This window comes from Urocitellus parryii, chromosome 6 (assembly GCF_045843805.1).
Source record: "Urocitellus parryii isolate mUroPar1 chromosome 6, mUroPar1.hap1, whole genome shotgun sequence".
NCBI classification, from domain to species: domain Eukaryota; kingdom Metazoa; phylum Chordata; class Mammalia; order Rodentia; family Sciuridae; genus Urocitellus; species Urocitellus parryii.
This window is the reverse complement of record NC_135536.1, coordinates 198,199,028-198,217,617: the sequence shown is the minus strand read 5'-3', so window position 1 is coordinate 198,217,617 and position 18,590 is coordinate 198,199,028. Positions and strand designations below refer to the sequence as shown.

Here is an 18,590-nt window from a genome sequence, read left to right as displayed (position 1 = left end):
GAAGACAGCAAAGCTGCGCTGGGTAACCAGTTTTTAAAATGAATTTATTGGGGCAGGCCCCAGCTGTGGAACTCCCCCAAGCTAGGCTGGTAAGAGCTGGGTGATTCAGGTGTCCACAGAGTGCTGAAGGAGGAAGGTGGTCACGCACCTCTGAGCCCATGGCACAGCTAGTATCGAGCACCAGTGTGGGTCAGGCTTTGGGCTGGTGCCAGAGGCTAGGCATGGGTCGAGGCTTACTCAAGCCTGCTGCTGAGGTGCCGGCACTACACTGACAATTCAGCACAAGGCACACCCGGCCGAAAAAGGTGGCGGACATCCAGGGGTCTCTCTAAACACCAGCTCCGCGCTGAAACCTCCAAAAGGCTCACTCACAGGCAAAGAGCGGGATTTCCCTGCAGCCTTGAGATACCTGCACTTTCAACAGCCCAGCCCCTGCAGGGCCCCCAGCGTCCGCCTCCTGGTGTGCACTGCCCAGCTCCATACACACTAGCAGTAGAGGTCTAAACAATATGGGATCTGGGGCTGGGGGTGTAGCTCAGTAGATTACATGTTTAGCATGTGTGAGGCCCACAGTTCAATCTCCAGAATTAAAGGAAAAAAACAAAACAACAACAACAAAAACCCAGGACCTAAAAGCAAGGCTACTCCTCTATATCAGTGCTCAGCAGGATAGAAATGTTGGCAGAGGATTCCCTCAGTATCCCTAGTCCACTGCACGGGGTTTGAGGATTTTTCCTACACTATGGTATCAACACTCTGTTCTCTTCCTACTGACTTTCATCCATTGCATGAAGTTCTTTGATGATAATTTTAAGTCCCGGAATCACAATGTACTGGATATTTATCATTTCTTCTTAGAGCTGATGCTCTGGGGTGAGCGGACAAAAGGAAAGAAGGGATGTTACTTCAAATAGGTTGGGTGAGGAGACACCTGCGCAGTGAGTGAGCCACGGTGGTGGGCACACAGCTCAGGACCAAGGCCAGGACACGGGGTGGCTGCCCACAGGGCTGGGGCTGAGGCAGGGGAAAGAGGCCAGAAAGAAGTCAGGAAGTCCCCAGAGGTTCAGAGACCACCCTGGCTGCATGTGTACAGGTCATGGCAGCGTGGTGACAGGGAGAACAAGGCTGCTGCCTCATCCAGGCCCTAGGGCCCTGTCCCATTAAGGCAGAGGCATGGTGCAGGTGGAGGGCCACACCTCAGGTGTTGGTGGTGGCCAGGGCGGACACACTCTAGCTTCCTGCTAATTCTTTGAGTTTCTCACACCTAAATAACAAATGGTGTTTCCACGTGGGAAATTCCTTACAGAGAAGATGAGAATGGGGAACACCTGGGTCTTGTGTCACGAAGCATGGCTTCCTGCTCTCAGGTGGCCAGCCGACCTTACCTGTTGTGCACTCCAGGTGCTGCTGCAGGAAGACAGCTGGGCATCTCCTCTCACTAATACCCACCTCTGCGCTGGCGCTGCCATCCTGCTCCTCAGCAGCCACTACACGGGAGGGAGGCAGGTGTGGATCCAGATGGCAAAGGCAAACCCATGCCGCCTGGGTCTCCTCCCTGTACCCACTTAACTCCACCCCTCCAGCCCAACTTTCGAGCACAGCCCTAAAGATGAGACATCCAAATCAGTGGACTGTTACTGACAGGCAATGTAATGAAGGAGATCTTGATGCTGGACACATTAGCATGGATGACTGTAGAGGGAGCGTCTACCTTCTGGACTGCATACTGTGTTCAGCAGAGAAGAAAATGGGACAAGGGCCCACCTGACTCCTCAGGGAGCCAGAGGAAGGCTCTCTGAGATGCCAACAGCTCTGCGCGGCTGGGACTGTACGTGGAGACCCTGAAGCTCTGGCCACTCAAGCTTTTCAAGGTGCTGTGACTTTAGTTTAAATCTTAAAAATACTGGTGGGCAAGATCTCTGAGTGGGCAGAGGGCAGAGACCATGGTGTCCTGAGTCTGTAGCCAAACAGGGACCCTGGGCCTGAGCAGCTGAAGTCCTGCAGGTTATGGCTGATTGCCGCCACTCCAGGTCACAACTCTTGATGGGTCAGCTTATTTCACTTCCAAAAGCCAGCAGGGAAACTGTCAGACTCCTGGCCCATAGGAAGGAGAAAATCGTGTGTGAGCAAAGCTGTCAGTGTGTCTGCAGGAAGGGAGAAGACAGAGCTGGCTGGAGGCCACATATGCCGGCATAGGAAGCAACTGCACTCTAGTGGTCATCCTCCCAAGATCCATATGCCAGCCAGGAGGCTCCCACCCAGCACACACAGCAGCTGGGCAGGCTCACACTGGACCTGCATCTAAAACACACTCCTTCAAAGACACCGTGCACAGTGCCCACTCATCTCCAGCAGTCACATCTCAGTACCTTTTGGGTGCAAACAGGCCTGTGGCTCCTCCAGATAGTTTTTCTTTGTATTGAGGTCACACTGGAACCTTAAACCTGGTCTTCCAACTAGGAGTCAGGGAGAAGCTACAGATGAACTGGATCACCATGTTCCTGCCGAGTATCCACAGGCACCCTGAGATGGGGCACCTCTTCCCCACACAGGTGGAGTCATCACCCATGAACCACATCTACCCGTGAGCCAGTTGTATCAAGTGCCTCACGCCCATGGGTCTGTGACCCAGACCTTACTGCCTAGAGCCATTCTGTGTCAGGACAGTCTACCCAATGGAGCACAGGCACCAGAAGTCCAACACAATGAGCTATACCAAGGGCCATGCAAATGCCGTATTTTACTTTTACATGAGTAAAAAGTTGCAAGCAATGATGGTACCCTGACACAGGCAGAGCATCCCAGACAAGCGGGTCACAGCTTGTCCAGGAGCCTCTTGGACTGCCATGCTGGCACACACATCCCAGCACTCCAGTGGCACCTACCGTCATGAATCACTGCACTGCCTTCTGCAAGCACGAGGCAAACCCGAGCTACCATCAGGATCACACACCAGGTCCTGTCGTGTCAACAGGAACAGTGATGGGGAGGAAGGTCTTCCTTTCCTATGCTGAAACACCCAACACGCACTAAGTGCATGACGTCACATCCCAGGTGCCACTGCTGACCCCATGTCGTCTTCCTCATACAGCCCTCCACAGCCTGAGCCCTTACCATGATGGCTGAGAGCACAGGAAGCAGCCCCGCAACAGCTGCAGCTCCCGGCAGAGTGGTGGGCTTTTATGTTGGATATGCTTGGAGATTTTCTTTTTCTTGTTTTTTTTTTTAATTTTTTTTTCTTTTTTAGGTATAGATGGACACAACACAATGCCTTTATTTTCATGTGGTGATGAGGATCGAACCTGGGTCCCGCCAGTGCTAGGCAAGCGCTCTATGAGATTTTCTTGTACAAAGATAAGTACTACTGGAGTGGGGCAAGATTAAAACCAAAGTGTATTAACAGGAATCCAGTTTCTTTCTACTCTTCCAGTTCTGACATACTGACTTCCACCGGGCTTGGCAGGGCTCAAATGCCTCCCTGGAACAAGAAATGACAGAACCCAATGTGCACACAACACAGTGCTCTGGTGGACGAGGGCGTTTTGCAGGATTTTACATGGCTGCTGCAGACAGAATGACTGACTGTCCATCTGATACAGCAATACCTATTTCTGACACCAAAACATATCCCATTGCAAGAATCCATGTGGTGGCATCAGAATAAATCATCAACAGAGCAGTGACGAGTGAAGGCTAGGGACAGACTCACCCATGCCACGGTGTCCCACAAAACCACTCGACACCTTCCACCAGCAGAGGTGCAGACAGACTCCTCTGCTCGCCTGAGGCTTTTAATTTGGTCTTTTGTTCATACTGAGACTGGAAAGCAACAACCTGGAAGGGAGTCCTGCTCCATTATCCTGAAGGCGTCAGTATCTGTATCATGAAACATGTTAAGAGTCTTCCTGGATTCCGAGTTCTTCCATTCTCCAAACCAAAAGTGCATAGAAAGAAGGAAATAAAGTGTGCTACCCCAACCTCGACCCCACCCTGGGGGTAGACTCTGGTTTTCGGCCTTCAGCCACGTCTCAGGCAAGGCCATGGTCAACACCTGCCTTTTCCAGAACTTGAAAACTTAATTCAAGTGGCAAACACACAAGTACTCTATTAATTGGCAATAACCCCAATGACTGAGAAAGTTCCAGAACAGAGTTATTCTTCCCACGACTTCATGATATGGGAACAGAACACCAGAATATTCTCAAAGTTTCCTTTATTTCAAGGCACTTCCCATTAGAAGGCATAAAAAGAAGAAATAACTACTTTGTGAAACAGTTGAATTATTTTTTTTCCTTCCAGCACAGGGAATCCAACACAAGAGCTTATGCATGCTGGGCAAGCACCCTGCCACAGAGCTACACCCCAGCACTTTTTCTATTAACTTTCATTTCAAGACAGGATCTCACCAAGCCACTCATCCTCCTCCCCCAGCCTCCCATGTTCCTGGGATTATGGGCACGTGCCACAGCGCCAGCTATAACACTACATCTTAATGAACACATCAGTGGGCTCCAGAATGAAACAAAGTAGAAAAGCCAAAGTATACTGGGCGCCCACCATCCCAGAGCAGTCTAACTTCACTTGTTGCTGCAGAGACTAAGAGCAAAGCAGCCCTGAGGGGTTCTCTAGGGCGCTGGCAGAAGGCAGGACACCTGAAGAAGTGCACTCTGACATCCCAGCCTGGAGAGAGCAGCGGTGGCTGCTGAAGCTGCTCTGACCAAATGGGCAAATAAAACACCATCGTCTCGTCACCACCTGACGACACTTCACACATGTGCCAGATAGTGCAAACACTGTCCACGGAAGCGATCTCATCTACACTGAGAAAGGATAGTTGATCATGTGCTAGTCATCCAGGGCTTTTCAAAATATGCAGTTTTACTGCTCCCTTCCCCTCTTATTTTCATTTTCAAAACTAAGGAAGCAAAGTTCTAAAGAAAGGTTGCACCTGAAGACAACTCACTGTGACGAAGAGGCCGGGGCGGACCTCCCCTCCCTCCACCTCCCAAACCAACACAGCGGAAGGGGCAGTCTGGGGGCCACAGTGGCTCCATCATGGCTGCCAACAGCTCTACTGTTTTGACTCACTAACCAACCAGCTAGGTAAAAGCTTCTACCCAGTGAAAATAGAAGGAGAGAGGCTGAGAACACCTTGCCAGGCTGCAGGTGGAGGAGAAAGATGTGCAGAGCAGCCCCCCAGCAGGGGATCACCTGACTGGCCAGCACTGGCAAGCTGGTGCCTGCTCCCCAGTCAGACCTTGCTGGTCCAGATGCCTTGTGCTGCTCGGAACAAGCAGAATACACTACTCTCCTGCGGGCCCCAGGCTGCTGAACACTCTACTCCAGCATCAGGACTCAGCCAAGGGACTGATGAGACTCAGCGGAGTCTCAGTCCCTGCAGGCAAGTGAGTGCTCCCACCCCTGGATAGTTCCTGCATCATCTCCATGGCCCGCCAGACTTGCTGAGACCACCCCCAACACTGGCTTTCAGCACGGCCCTAGAGGCCCCTCTGCAACCAGAGGTTTCATGTCTGCACTCGTGTGTGCACATGCCCATCACCGAGGGCCGACCTGCACACATGTCACATGATGGACACACAGTCTGGACACACAGTCGTGACAGCAGCAGCACTTCCACAGAGAGCCTTGGGCACCCTGCTGAGGCCCATCCCCATAGCACCAGGGCTGCCTCACACTTAAGCACAGGGAAGTGAGTGCCAGCAAGAGGCTGGCTGAAAGGACAGTGCTTTTCAGTGGCCATTCTGGTCATTATTGAAATCAAAGAGAAACCTTTATTTTCAACAAAACTGCCTACAAGAGATGGTTCACTGATTCGTCTCTCATCACATACAGCACCAAAATATATATATATAAAAAATTAAAATGCACACAGCTCCACCCCTTACACACATCTCCCCAAAAGCCACATAACCCAGACTAAAAGAGAAAAACAAATCCAACTCAATACCCTCACACGAAAGTCATCTTTGAATTAGGATTTACAAATTTATATATTGTTTCCTAGAGAAGGGAAAAGAAAAAAAAATGAAAAACATGGGTGAGGAAAAACTTGAAGATGAAGGCCTGACAAGACTTAGGAAAATTAACAAAGGCATTGTCTGCCTACAAGCCAGCAGAAAGCAAGAGTGACGGGTGCTATTCATGCCCCTCGAAGGGAGGCCGGGGTCGACCCAGCAGCCCTAGGAACCCAGCCCCGATGGCAGCCAGGCACAAGAGCACCCCGACAGGGACACGAGGCGCTGAGGTCCTCAGGACACACCAGTGCACAGCCAGACAGCCTTCCCAGATGGCACCCTTCACCAAGGGGCTTCCAACATTTAAAAGAGCCGTTTTCCTTTTAAGAAAGATGCTGAGTCAAAAAAAAAGTACCAGGGGGAAAAGCTTCCTACTGCAGTGGGAACCTTTCAGCTGTGCCAGGGAAGGCGAGTCCTGTGGGGGGTGGCGCGATGGGCCTGCACAGGCTCTACTTGGGCTCCTCGATCACCCCTTTGCTAAGGTCTGTCATTTTGGGATACTTCACTTTCTTCTGGTCCAGCTCATTCTGAGCCCACAGCAGCAGTTTCAGTAATTTTGCCAGCTTGGGTGTCGACTCGCGATTTTCATAATCTAGAACAGCTTGGTTAACTTCGCTCCAAACCTAGAAAACAGACACATCCAGTGAAGGTCACACACACAGAGCACCGCCACGTCTACTAACAATACGCCTTTTATGTTCTTGGAAACCATTTTCATGAGAAGTTTGCTATTCATTGAAATGAATATCAAACCCATAATTATGAGCCATTCTGGAGGCATTAAACACAGTCCTTGCCCAGAGTAGCTTTTACAATCTGGTCAGCAAGTGTCACCTCCAGCCTCAAGGTCATTTAAGTGCTGCAAGCCTCTCAAATAAAGTGCCGCAGGGACTGAGAGAGCAGAGGCCAGTACAGTGGCAACATGGCTCCCTCAGGCAACCTTTGGGGGAGGTAGTCCTTCCAATGTGGTGTAGGGAGGTCAGAGCCCTGAACCAGTCGGGCCCTGGAGGAGAGGGGCCTGGGTTTGGGAGCCCTGAGCTGTAGTTTGTGGCTGGACACGAGAGCAGCAGCAGTCCCAGAAGAAAACACAATTACAATTTAGGACACCTGTTTCTAGAAGTTTTCAAATAAACAGGAGGAAGGTTAAGATAAATTAAAAAAAAAAAAAAAATGAGCACAGGGGTCTGGACACCGTCAGGCCATCACACCTCTGCTGCTCCTCCTTCAACAAGATGAAAGAGAAAACTCCAGGGAGGAGTCGCCACTATCTCCCCAAAGAGCCACAAGCCAGAGCCCTGTCCCACCCCAGACCACAAATGCAGTACACATGCCACCCTTTTGGACCCCCTCTCTAATATCCACCAGGGTAAAAGGATTTTCCCTTTTATAGACCACTACCTTTTGCCTCTGCATCATGTGGAGAAGGTCTCCGAAAGGTGATTCCTCGGGGCTATCGAAGGCCAACAGGGCTAGTGTTCGCTCCATCTCTGTGAGGCACTCTCTGCTCTCCTCGCCCTGCTCTGCCAGCTGCGTCTGGGCAAACTCTAGTGCCGCCTCAGTCTCTCGCTGGCGGATCAGCTCAATTAGATGCTGTTGCTGGTCAATGGTAAACACAGACACGCTCAGCAGACCACCCAGGCAGGCAGCACTGAGCACTGGGCTCCAGTCAGAGGTACAGTCCACGGGCTGGGGTGGGGCTCAGGGGTGGAGCACCTGCTTACCATGTGTGGAAAGCCTGGATTCCATCCCCAGCACCACCACCAAAAAAAAAAAAAAAAAAGGTACAACTCCAAGGAGAGGCTTTTCTAATACCTCTAGGTTGTTAAATTTGTATTTAAAAAAAAAAAAATGTATTTTAAAAGCAAAAAGGAGTTTCTGAAATAAGTAAAGGACATAAGTCTAATACCATTTCCACAAAAAACTACAATATTCCATTAATGCCAAGTAGCCTGCTTACTTGTCTTTGCAAACAACCTTAATTTACCAAGGATCCACATCCAATAACACTCACCTGCAAATGAAAGTAAAGGTACCGGTTTGTGTCCAAGAGTTCTGGATGGAGGCTGTTGATCAATGCAATGGCCTCCTGAATCTGACCCTTCAGAATCATCTCCCGAATCTTGATTCGCTCATCAAGAGTTTCCAGATCCACGCTGGGTTCAATTCCAGATTCCATGCGAAACTTCTCCGCTGCTTCCTTAAAGCCTTCTAGAAATGAAAACTATGTTTACCACTAGGAAAGGCAGCAGGGAACTATCGCAGCCTTCATACCTCTAGAACGTCCAGCTGCCTCAATTAGATAAGCCCTGACACCAACCACACTTTCTTAGGGACTTGGTATTCCTGTCTCTGTGATTTATAGGCTATGCTCTCCAAACACAGAACTGAAAAACAGCACACTTCATTCCTTCCATCCCATCCAAACAGCCCACCTTCCCAGCCAAGAGGTTAGTGAGACCCACTAGATGAAGAAGGCTGGGACTGCAGGCTAGCACACCAGAGCTCACCCTGGCTCCTGGTGAGGCAGACACACCGGCTGTGCCTCCAAGGGGCTGCTGTGCCCATACCGGCTTCACCTGCCCTGAGCCAACTGCTCCCTCACCAACATCAGCGCAGTGTTTGTCCCCCTCTCCCACACCACAAGGACAGATGCTGATTTCCTCATCAACTTTCTGAAACTTTTAAGAAATCAACTTAAAGAGATGGCTGGGGATTAACAGAGGAAGATTTTAACTTGAAGGGATGAACAGGAGGGAAGGAGAGAACTTTATTTCCTGTCTTTTGAAAACCCCTGATTTTTCTCACTAGAGCTGTCAGTGATATTCTTCCTGCCAAGAGGAGGGGGTCTTGGTGCTATTTCTTTCTGCAGGCTCCTGCTCTCTTCCTTCCCTCTTTTTTTGTTGCTTGTTTGTTTTGTGGTACTGGGGATTAATCTCCCAGGGACGCCTACATTCCCAGTCCCCATTCCTTTCTTTTCTTTTCCATACAGATTTTGCTACATTGCCTAGGCTGGCCTCAAACTTGTAATCCTTCTGCCTCAGCCTCCCAAACAGGAGGGATTATAGGCCTGTGCCACAGTGCCCAGCTTCCCATTCTCTCTTTTTTGAGTTGGGCACTCCTTATAGAAGCAGACTCACCAGAAAACATCAATTATCTGACCTTTAAGTCCAATTCAGAATTGTTCTGTTTTGTTTTGGTATTGGGCTTGAACCCAGAAGTGCTTAACCACTGAGCTACAACCCCAGTGTCCTTTTTTTTTTTTTGAGACTGGGTCTCATCAAGTTGCTGAGGCTGGCTTTGAACTTGGATGCTCCTGGTTTAGCCTCGCAAGTCGCTGGGATGACAGGCATGCTCCATCACACCTGGCTCAGAATGGTCTTAATGATCTGGATTACCTAACTACAAAACTGTCAAAGGCCAAGACACTGATTTTTGCCTTAGCTCTCAAAGACCTGGAGTACATATCTCATCTCCTGAAAAGGCTGTATTTAACACAGTTTACCAGTATGTCAAGTGAGCACTGCATCTCCCAATGCCTGAACACGATGTGGCATTACCACTGAGTACAAGGGAGTAAAAGGGAGTGCTGTGCCCAAGTGGCTGTCCCCACAGAGGCCATTACCAGTGACCAAGTAGTTCATGATGAGGCGATTCATGTCCGCCCGCTGGACGTGTAGGTTGTTGAGCTTTTCCATCCACTCATCTTTTGTGATTTCATCAGGCTTTTCTGCATAACTCATTCTGGTTTATTTCTATAGAAAAAAAAGGTGAAGAATTTTATGCCCAGCGGATCCTCTCAGAAAGCAAATGCAGCAATGCAGTAGGAGGTGGGGGTGGGAGGGTGGAAAGGTGCTGTCAACCTTGAACATAGCAAGTACAAAGGACCTGAGACCCAAATGCACATGTAGAGAACACCAAGGCTAGGTGTGCCGAAAGCAGAGCGGATGCAAGAAAGCAGCAAAGGCCTGAGAGTTCAGAGGCAAAGGGTCAGTGGCATCAGAGAGTAGAGGCCTTCTGAGCTGAGGGAGATATTTAGGGTCCCAGCTAAGTGTAATGGGAACTACTGGGGGTTATAAGCTATGACGTGAGCAAAATGAGACTGTCAGCCTACCTATGCCCACCAGACTGGCAAAGAAATCCAACAATGCCACTTGCTGGCAAAGACACTTCTCTTGACCTCTTTTACTGTACTGCCAGAAGACTGATTCATTGAAGCGCATCAGGATTTTTTGTAAACCTGCATGTGGTACCCCTAAGAACCTAGCATTTCCATTCTTGCTAAATCTATACCGTAGAAAAGCTCATCTGCATGTTCCTAGTGCAGACAACCCTGCTCACAGAAGTACTACTCAAAACAGCAAGAACATGAAAGCCACCTACCTGGACAGTCATTCAACAGGAGTATGGGCAAACAAACCTTAGTATATAGAGCCCACATCCAAAACCCTTGGGTAGTATATTCTGGAATTCAAAACTTTTCAGATTCTACACAGATGACATAGTATAAGTTAACATATATTTTATGACAGCCTCTCCAGGGCCTGGGGCACCACACCATAATCAGGTATTATTTCTTCATTGAAATGTAAGCGTATTCACACTAAATGCAATGGAGATCGTTAGACTTTACTAAGTCAGGTTTTGCCACCAAACAGATTAAAAACAAAAACAAAAACAAAATCAAAACTTTTGGTTTCAGAAATATTCATATTTGACAAGGGACTGTGGTCATGTATCACACAACAAAATTTAATAAAGCAATTAAAATAAATAAAACCACAGAGTCATGTGGATGACTCAAAACGATGCTGAATGCAAACAGCAAGTTACAGTGGAGACCCAAGTAAGGCATGAGTTTTGGAAAGAACAAATATAAGACAATAAATATCTATGTGGCAAAAGGTGTTTTTGTTTTGTATTAGTAGCTAAAGGTGTGAAAACTGACACTTCAGAGGAGGTTACCTGTGTAGGAGGGTGAGATGGTGGGGACCACAGGGGTTGCTGTGCTAGCTCCAGAGCACTAGCTGGCTTTTGAGGTAGAGACAGAGTGCCCTGACCGGCTACTTTTCATACAATGCCACTGACATGGATGTATGGATATTACTTTATACCCAGCAAAGTTCATGTTAATTTGCTTCAATAAATTAAATTAGAAGATGGTACAGGTTTCCAGGGTGAAAGTGGGGTGAACACTGGACACTGAGCAGGCAGGCCAGCAACAGAGACGAGAGACACTCAGATCAAGGCTTTGGTCATGGAGCTAATGGCTACTCTTGGACTGAATGTGTTGGGACAAAAGCAAGGGAAGAATTCAGATCAGCTTCCAAGCAAGAAAAACCTTGGAGAATGTCACCACAAACACGGAGGCAGGACTGTAAGCAGAACAGGTTTGAGGAGCAGGGCAGGTCTGGATGACTACTAAGTAGCTGGAGAAGTCTAGCAGGCATCTGGATTACAGGTCGAGCCCCACGCTGGAAACATTAATTAGGGAAACATTTGTGGTGAAGAGGAAAACATCCAAGCCAAGAGTTCAGCAAAGACCACCCAGGGAGAGGGTAGACAGGGAACAAGGGGCTACACACTCAGGGGATGCACGGACTCCAGAGACCAAGCAGAGACGTGAAGGCGCCAGCAGCTGGAACTTGCAGAGGGGCACTAAGGAAGAAGGGAGGTCAAGTGGGCGGGCTGTCACCGGCACTAAGGTCTCTCAGGTGGTTTACAGGTCAACTGCAGAACTCAGCCAGACCAAAAACTCTTATTCGCAAACTAGCGAGCTACGGAGCAATCTAAAAAGCCCCCAGAAGAAACACCTTCGTGTGAGTTTCCACACGTAACCAGCAGTCATCCAGAAACCAGCAGCCCCTGGACCCCAGCAGGCACACAGGCACCAGAGACCCGCATCTCGGCCCCCGCGCACGACCAGGGCCGGCTCTGCACGCAGCAGCTCCGCCGCGGCTCCAACGCGGTGCCACTACGAAAGTCGTCCTGGGCAGAGCGGGACGCACGCTCCCGAACCCTGCCCCGGACAGAGCGCGGGCCAACGTGCAGCATGCTCCCTTCCGGGAGAGACGGCCGTCGGGAGCCCGCGGGGCAGGAAGGCGCTGCTGGGCGGCCCAGCCCAGACCCCAGTTCGCGCGCCCCGACCCCCGGTCAGCTCGCCGGGTCCCACGGAGACGCGCAGCCCGGCCGCCGGGGCCTTCCGCGGCCATCTTACCTTGTGGATCCCGCCTCCCGCGCAGCGCAGTGTGGGCGGCGGCGGCGGCTCCGCGGCCGCTCCCGGGGCCGGGGAGGGGCGACGGCGGCAATCGCCCAGCAGAGGGAGGCGGAGGCCGCGGCGGAGACGGGGGCGGGGCGGGGAACCGGAGGGCAGACGCGCCGGCGTCCGGCCCTCAGTCACTTCTCGCGAGACCACGAGACAGCGAGCTAGCAGCCAATGGGGCGCTCCCGCGAGGGGGCGGAACGAGAGGTCCCCGGAAGCTGATGCCTTAGCTTCCGTTCTTGCGCGTAACTCGCCGGCGGCGCCCTCGCTCTACGGGTTGGCGCGAGAGTCAAAAGGCGTCGGCCTCCTTTGCGCAAGATGGCCGCAGCGGAGGCGTCTGAGTGCGGAGTCGTACTGCCCGGATGGCGACGTCTAGACTGAATCCGAGGCGAAGGTCCCGGCTCCTTTCCCGTCGTTTGTGTGAGGCCGGAGGGAATGGGGCGGGGTGGGAAGGCGCCGGTGCCTGAGACGAGGAGGACGTCTCGCGGCTGGCGGCCTGCCTGGCTTGCGTCCCAGAGGCCCAGCACGGCCGCCCGGCTGGAGCTCTCCCTTTGGGTGGAAGCGAGTCCCCGGGTTTAGTAGGCGGACGTTGCCGAGCGCGTCCTCATTTGAGGCCAGAGCGGTAGTAAGAACGACCCAGCCTAGGGCGTCTGGCTCAGCCGACCTCGAGGATCGACGGAGGGGACCCTGCTCCCGGGCGCGCACCGAGGGGACCCCCGCCCAGGGCGCCTCGAGCGCGGGGCGGCCTGAAGAGCGGCCCGGCGGGAGGTGGAAGTGGGCGTTGGAGTATTTAGTCCCTTGTTATTGTTTGCCTGCTCCAGAAGAACGCAGAGCCATCACTGCATGGGTCGTTGCCGAGACTTAGCAAAGACTCAGGAAGAAATCTTTACAAGTCGGTGAGATGGTGTGGTGTGATTCTTAAAAGCGAACGAAGTCGTGGGAAATTGAGGTCGGACTTTTCCTCACTGAAAGTAAATCCAGTTCGGCAAATAGGTTGCATAGTAGACATTTCCCATTAACCGAATAAGCTAAATCTGCAGACCCAAAGCTGTTTAAATGCATATGCAATGCAGACGTATTTTGCCGTGCATAACCCTAGGTTTAGCTCTGTGTCAACTCAAAAGTGTGCAAGGGGTGCCCAGGGAAAAGCTTGGGGGAAGCCCAAGGAGAAGAGAGTGGTCATTTTGAGGCTTCATTGGTACCGTCTTTGGGTGGTGGGTTAGCCCCAGCAGCCAACCAGTGTCAAGTCTTACTTTTCCTTCTTACTCCTTCCTAGAAACCGTCCCTGGTTTAGTGTTTCCTAGCCTCAACATTGAGACCATGGTCTTTGCTCTTTGGATTATCACAGGATCTTCCTAACCCATGACCTTCACAGAGGTCCTGCCAGCTCCCCTCCCAAGACCATGCAGACGGGTTGATCTTTCCAACACTATCTCTCCCGGTCACTCTCCTCTAAACACCCTTTGGACTCCCCAGTTGCCCACTTAAAGTGATTGCAGCTAAAAGTCCCACCCTGCCTGCTCCAACCATCCTGACCTTTTGTGGTTCTCTGTTCACCAAGGCTGCTTGTCCCTGGCTGACAAGATGGGCCTGTGGAAAAGGCTTCCCTTGACTTCTCAACAGCCATGGGGCTTCCTTGGGAAGTCTTCCCCAACAAAGCTGGATTTGGTCCTCTCCCTTGTTCCCACTTGAGACTCTAAACCATTCCCTCTGGCTCTCAACACCATATCGCATGTTCCTGTTGTAGTAGTAAATCATGATTTACCATCAAAAAACTACAAGGTATAGGGTGTACTGACTACAGCTAAAACATCTAGTAGGAGCTTGGTATGAACTTGCTGAGTAGATGAAGGAATGAATCAGTGAAGAGCATTGCGGACCTGTATCAGAAGCGACAGGAGCAAAAATGGAAAGGGGAGGGAGACCTTCAGGGAGGTGGAAATGGACAGTCCCTAGTGATGGGCAATTTGTGGGAGCTCAGGGAGAGAAGCCTAGAGTGGGGCACACATGTGCAGCCTGGTTGCTTTGGGGTACCAGCACTGAGGGAACAATCTTGATGAAGGATGTGGATAGAGCAGGAGGGGAAGAGAACATGCTCAGTGTGGGCTGTGTTGGATTTGGTGCCTGCCAGACACATCTAAAGCTCCCTGGGAAGATCAGGGCTGCAACTGAGAGTTGATAGATGCATTCAGAGAGAGACCTACAGATGAGGGATGATTAATCCCAGAATCCAGGAGAAAGGCAACATGTTCTTTCTCACTAAGGAAGAGGAGCCTGTTGAGGCAGTAGCACATTGGCCAGAGGGCTTTTCCCAAAGCTGTTAGGTGGTGTTTTAAGAAACTGAGAGCAGTGGTGTCCATGTAGCAGGGAGATGTAGGCAACAGTCATCAGAACTGACCACTTGTGGTACTGGTGGCAGAGCAAGGAGTCAAATGTGATGAGTAGGGGAAGCTGAAGATGCCTAGAGACAGGCAGCAGGTGTGGGGAGAAACACCACACAAGGGACAACAGCAGGTGGTGTGGCTGGGCGGGTCCATTGCTGGGCTTTTGGCTGGTGCCTCTGGACTTAAAGGGTGAGACCATTGGTTGAAAGGGAACACCAGAGAAGGGCCCGGGTTGGGCATAGGGACAGAAGGTAGGAACGGGTTGGGCATAGGGACAGAAGGTAGGAACTCCTTTCTGCATGTGTAGGTTTTGTGGTGCTGTGTGAGGCCTAAAGTGGAGTTGCTGGGGAACAGGTGAATGGGTAGGTTCGATTCAGGTAGAGTGACGGACAGCACAGCCAGGTGTGCAGAGGTGTCTGTCCAGAGTATCTGGAGCAGATAGGAGAGCCTGGACCAGAGCCCTGGAGACACACAGAGCTACAGTGGCACCAGGGGTGAGGGAGAGAATGGCCAAGGACAGAGGCCCACCTCGTTCCCATCTGTGGCAGTCACCAACTTGACCGAGATGTCAGCCTAGTGGTTTCATCAACTGGCTGAGCTTTCTGATGTGGAAGGGATGGCCTGTGGAAGAGGGAAGCCACAGGACCTGGCCAGTGACTGGGAGGGGCCCCTGGGCATTCAGGATGCCCCTGTTCTGCAAGCCAAGGTGTGACTTTGAATCTGAGAAGTTGTCTCATTTTGAAAGAGATCAACAGTTCTTTAAAAAGAGCAGTGTTCAAGGTATATATATTTTTTCCCTCCATGTTTTTAAATGGTGCTTTATAGTTGTATATGATGTGGGATTTGTTGTTATATGTTAATACATACACACAATACAACATCATGGCCAGTATTCCTTCCCACCACTCCCCCGCTTCTTACCTCTGATCCCTTTCCTCTATTTGACTGACCTCCTAAAGGTATATTTCTTACAAGAACATTAATGAAGTGGTTTTGTGGGTTTGTTTTTTTTTTTTTTAAAGAGAAAAGTCTCTTGAGAATAAAATACCGAGTGCTTCCATTACTCAAATCATAAAATGTCCAAAAGCCATGTTTTATATAACCACATTATTTCAACAGATGTTTTTGTTTTACTCTCAAAACCCAAAAGTATAAATCTTATTCTCTGGTGTCCCGACTTTCAAAGAGATTTGGCAAAACAGACCTTCTGAATTTTCAGGATAATTTATGAACTTGATCATTTGCTGCTGTTCAAGGTCATTCACACCATAGGTAGTGAGTACCTAGGTGCCCATTTCCACAAACAGCCTTCCACCGTATCTATGGTTTCTTCTTATGAAGATGTGGAAGGAAGAGGAGAGGGTTTGCTGTTATTTGGTTCTGCTGCACGTATCCTGGCACCAGGTGTGTAAAACCACAGCAGTTTAGAGGAAGGGATGGTCTCCCTTCCTTCTCCCTGAAGCACTGATCATGTTTTATTGGTTGGTAAGGGTAGTTCCCCCGACCCCATTCTGGGGATTGATCCCAGGGGTTCTCTACCTCTGAGCTGCACCCCCCAGTCTTTTCTATTTTAGACAGGGTCCTGCTAAGTTGTCCAGGCTAGCCTTGAACTTGTGATCATTCTGCCTCAGCCTCCTAAGTTGCTGGAATGGCAGGCACTTGCTACTGTGCCCAGCAGTAATTTACTCCCTCCCTTCTTTCCTCCTCCTTTTTTAAAACCTTTAACTCCTAAGGCTGGAGATGTAGCTCAGGGTGGTAGAGCACTTTCTTAACATGGAGGCGCTGTGTTTAGTCACCAGCACTGCAAAAAATAAAAGAGGGTCCTCTTTAGTGCTTGCTGGGGTTGGGACACACACTGGGTCCAGCGTGCAGTCACCTGAGGGAGTGGTAGTCCTTTTATGGAAAAGTCCAAACAGATACCATTTTGAGTGGCAGTCCCCTAATTTACCTAGTCAGCATACTTCAATATGTACTCAATATGTACAGTTGCATATTGAGCTTGATAGAATGCCCTGGCCGGTCAGGGATTTGACATACACTCACTGGCTTTGGATGTGATTTTTTTTTTTTTTTTTTTAATTCACAGCATATAAATGTGTCTGCACACCTGTGCATGGTGCACATGCTTTGGCATGGGCACAGCTGCTGTGATCAGATGTCTGGGAGGTCGGAGCACTGAGCAGAGATGGGCAGCCTTGTGTTCAGTTTGCTTTTAGTCATCTTTTTTATCCTCTCACATTTACTTTCTTCTTTTTCTTTTTATGCTGGGGATCAAACCTTGGGCCTTGCATGCTACGCAAGCACTCTACCATTGAGTTATATACCCCAGCCCCACATTTACTCGCTCTCTGTTTTTTAAAGAATATTCGTATGTATTCTCTTTGTTTTTATTTTTTTTAGTTGTAGATGGACACACTACCTTTGTTTAATTTATTTAATTTTATGTGGTGCTGAGGATGGAACCCAGTGCAAGTGCTCTGCCACTGAGCCACAGCCCAGCCCCCACATTTACTCTTTAAATGATCATTTTCTATGGGGTGGAGAAAAACTTTGGTATATCTAGTTCTTCATTTCTCTGCACAGCCACACAGTGTCACTGGCCTCCCCCTTCCATAAGCAGATTTGTGTAGGTCTTATTTCTCCTGTGGACACACCAGTTTCTGAATTTTAGAAGTAGTTGGTTCAGTTGGAACACAAAAAAGGATTCTGATACAGGAAGGTGATTTTTGTTTAGATTCAGAATAAAAGTAGAGTCCCCTTTTAGATTCCTGAGGACGCCCCACAGCTCAGCCTCTTTGTTATTCCTGTGGCAGTTTCCTGCAGATACCCCCCATTCAATCTTGCCCTTCTGTTTGTTTGTTTGTTTGTTTGTTTGTTTTTAAATTTTTCTTAGTTGTTGATGGACCTTTATATTATTTTTTAAATTTATTTGTATGTGGTGCTGAGAATGAATCCAGTGCCTCACACGAGCTAAGCAAGGCGCTACCACTGAGCCATAACCCCAGTCCCCCTTCTGTTTCTTGAGCTAAGCAAAAACAGTTAATTTATACAGCACAAGTTGAGTGTCCCTTATCCAAAATGCTATGGACCAAAAGTATTTTGGAATTTGGATATTTTCAGATTTTGGAATATTTGCATACACGTGTGTGCACACTAAGATATCCTGGGGATGGGACCAAGTCAAACCCAAAATTTATTTGTATATATATTATATATAATATATATTTATATATATATTATATATATATTTTATACACATAGCCAGAAGGTAATTTTATGTGACAATTACAGTGTGTCTGCGTTTTGACTTGGACCTATCATGTGAGGTCAGGTGTGGGATTTTCTACTTGTGGAATCTTGTCAGAGCTCAAAAGTTTCAGATTTTGGAACATTCTGTATTTCAGATTTTTGGATTAGGAATGCTCAACCTGTATTCCTATTCCAGAAGGTCACTGGTTTCTTGCTTTTTAAGTGTTTTCATTTGAGGAACAAAGATCATTAATTGTCACCAATGCAAATGTGGTCTGCCCTATCCCAGAGTGATGCTTCAGGCTGGGGGAAGGCACCTGGTGGCTTTTGGCCTCTGCATGTCTAGAATTTAAATGTAAATTGATCACCTTCTTTTGGCTGGTCCCACCTCTTTCTGTCTGTTCTCCCCTGCTGGGGCTCTGGGGCAGGTGCTGGTGGGTGAGCTGTGAGGGCAAAGGGCCTACTCTGGCACAGTTGCTGAGCTCCTAGACTGCTTTCCTGTCCCACTCTGAGAAAGGCGTTATAGTTTTGGTTTTCTTACTTGATGTACACCTTTAAAGACTGTTGATAAAACTAAATAGGAAATAGTTTTTTCTTGCTTTATACTTATTAAAACATCACTTTCTTCTAAAGCTGGCTGTATTTACTTTTCACTGAACTCAA

At 49.3% G+C, this 18,590-nt stretch overlaps 2 protein-coding genes across 3 annotated transcripts in view; one reads left to right on the top strand and one right to left on the bottom strand.

The window, feature by feature from the left end:
* Window positions 1–4,196: 4,196 nt before the first annotated feature.
* Window positions 4,197–12,416, bottom strand: Gid8 (GID complex subunit 8 homolog). Its single transcript, XM_026407822.2, has 5 exons — window positions 12,250–12,416; window positions 9,658–9,787; window positions 8,047–8,243; window positions 7,434–7,631; window positions 4,197–6,658 (listed from the first exon to the last, which is right to left on the bottom strand). Exons 2-5 carry the CDS (start codon window positions 9,773–9,775, stop codon window positions 6,485–6,487), a joined length of 687 nt encoding a protein of 228 aa, XP_026263607.1. The 5' UTR covers window positions 9,776–9,787; window positions 12,250–12,416; the 3' UTR covers window positions 4,197–6,484.
* Window positions 12,417–12,601: 185 nt separating this feature from the next.
* Window positions 12,602–18,590, top strand: part of Dido1 (death inducer-obliterator 1) — a 51,989-nt gene continuing 46,000 nt past the window's right edge. Inside the window, exon 1 of one of the 2 annotated variants that reach the window (XM_026407865.2) lies at window positions 12,602–12,688. The gene's annotated coding sequence lies outside the window, so the exon portion shown is untranslated. Of the gene's footprint in view, window positions 12,713–18,590 lie in introns of both variants that reach the window. The other variant, XM_026407864.2, reaches the window with a different exon arrangement.

What these genes read in the sequence shown, in the direction of transcription:
- Gid8 (XM_026407822.2), bottom strand. Translation starts at nt 9,775, where the DNA reads ATGAGTTATGCAGAAAAGCCTGATGAAATCACAAAAGATGAGTGGATG. An exon ending in CATGAACTACTTGGTCACTG is followed by an intron (nt 8,244 to 9,657) that starts GTAATGGCCTCT and finishes TTTCATTTCTAG; the next exon opens with AAGGCTTTAAGGAAGCAGCG. An exon ending in ACCTTTACTTTCATTTGCAG is followed by an intron (nt 7,632 to 8,046) that starts GTGAGTGTTATT and finishes ACCATTGACCAG; the next exon opens with CAACAGCATCTAATTGAGCT.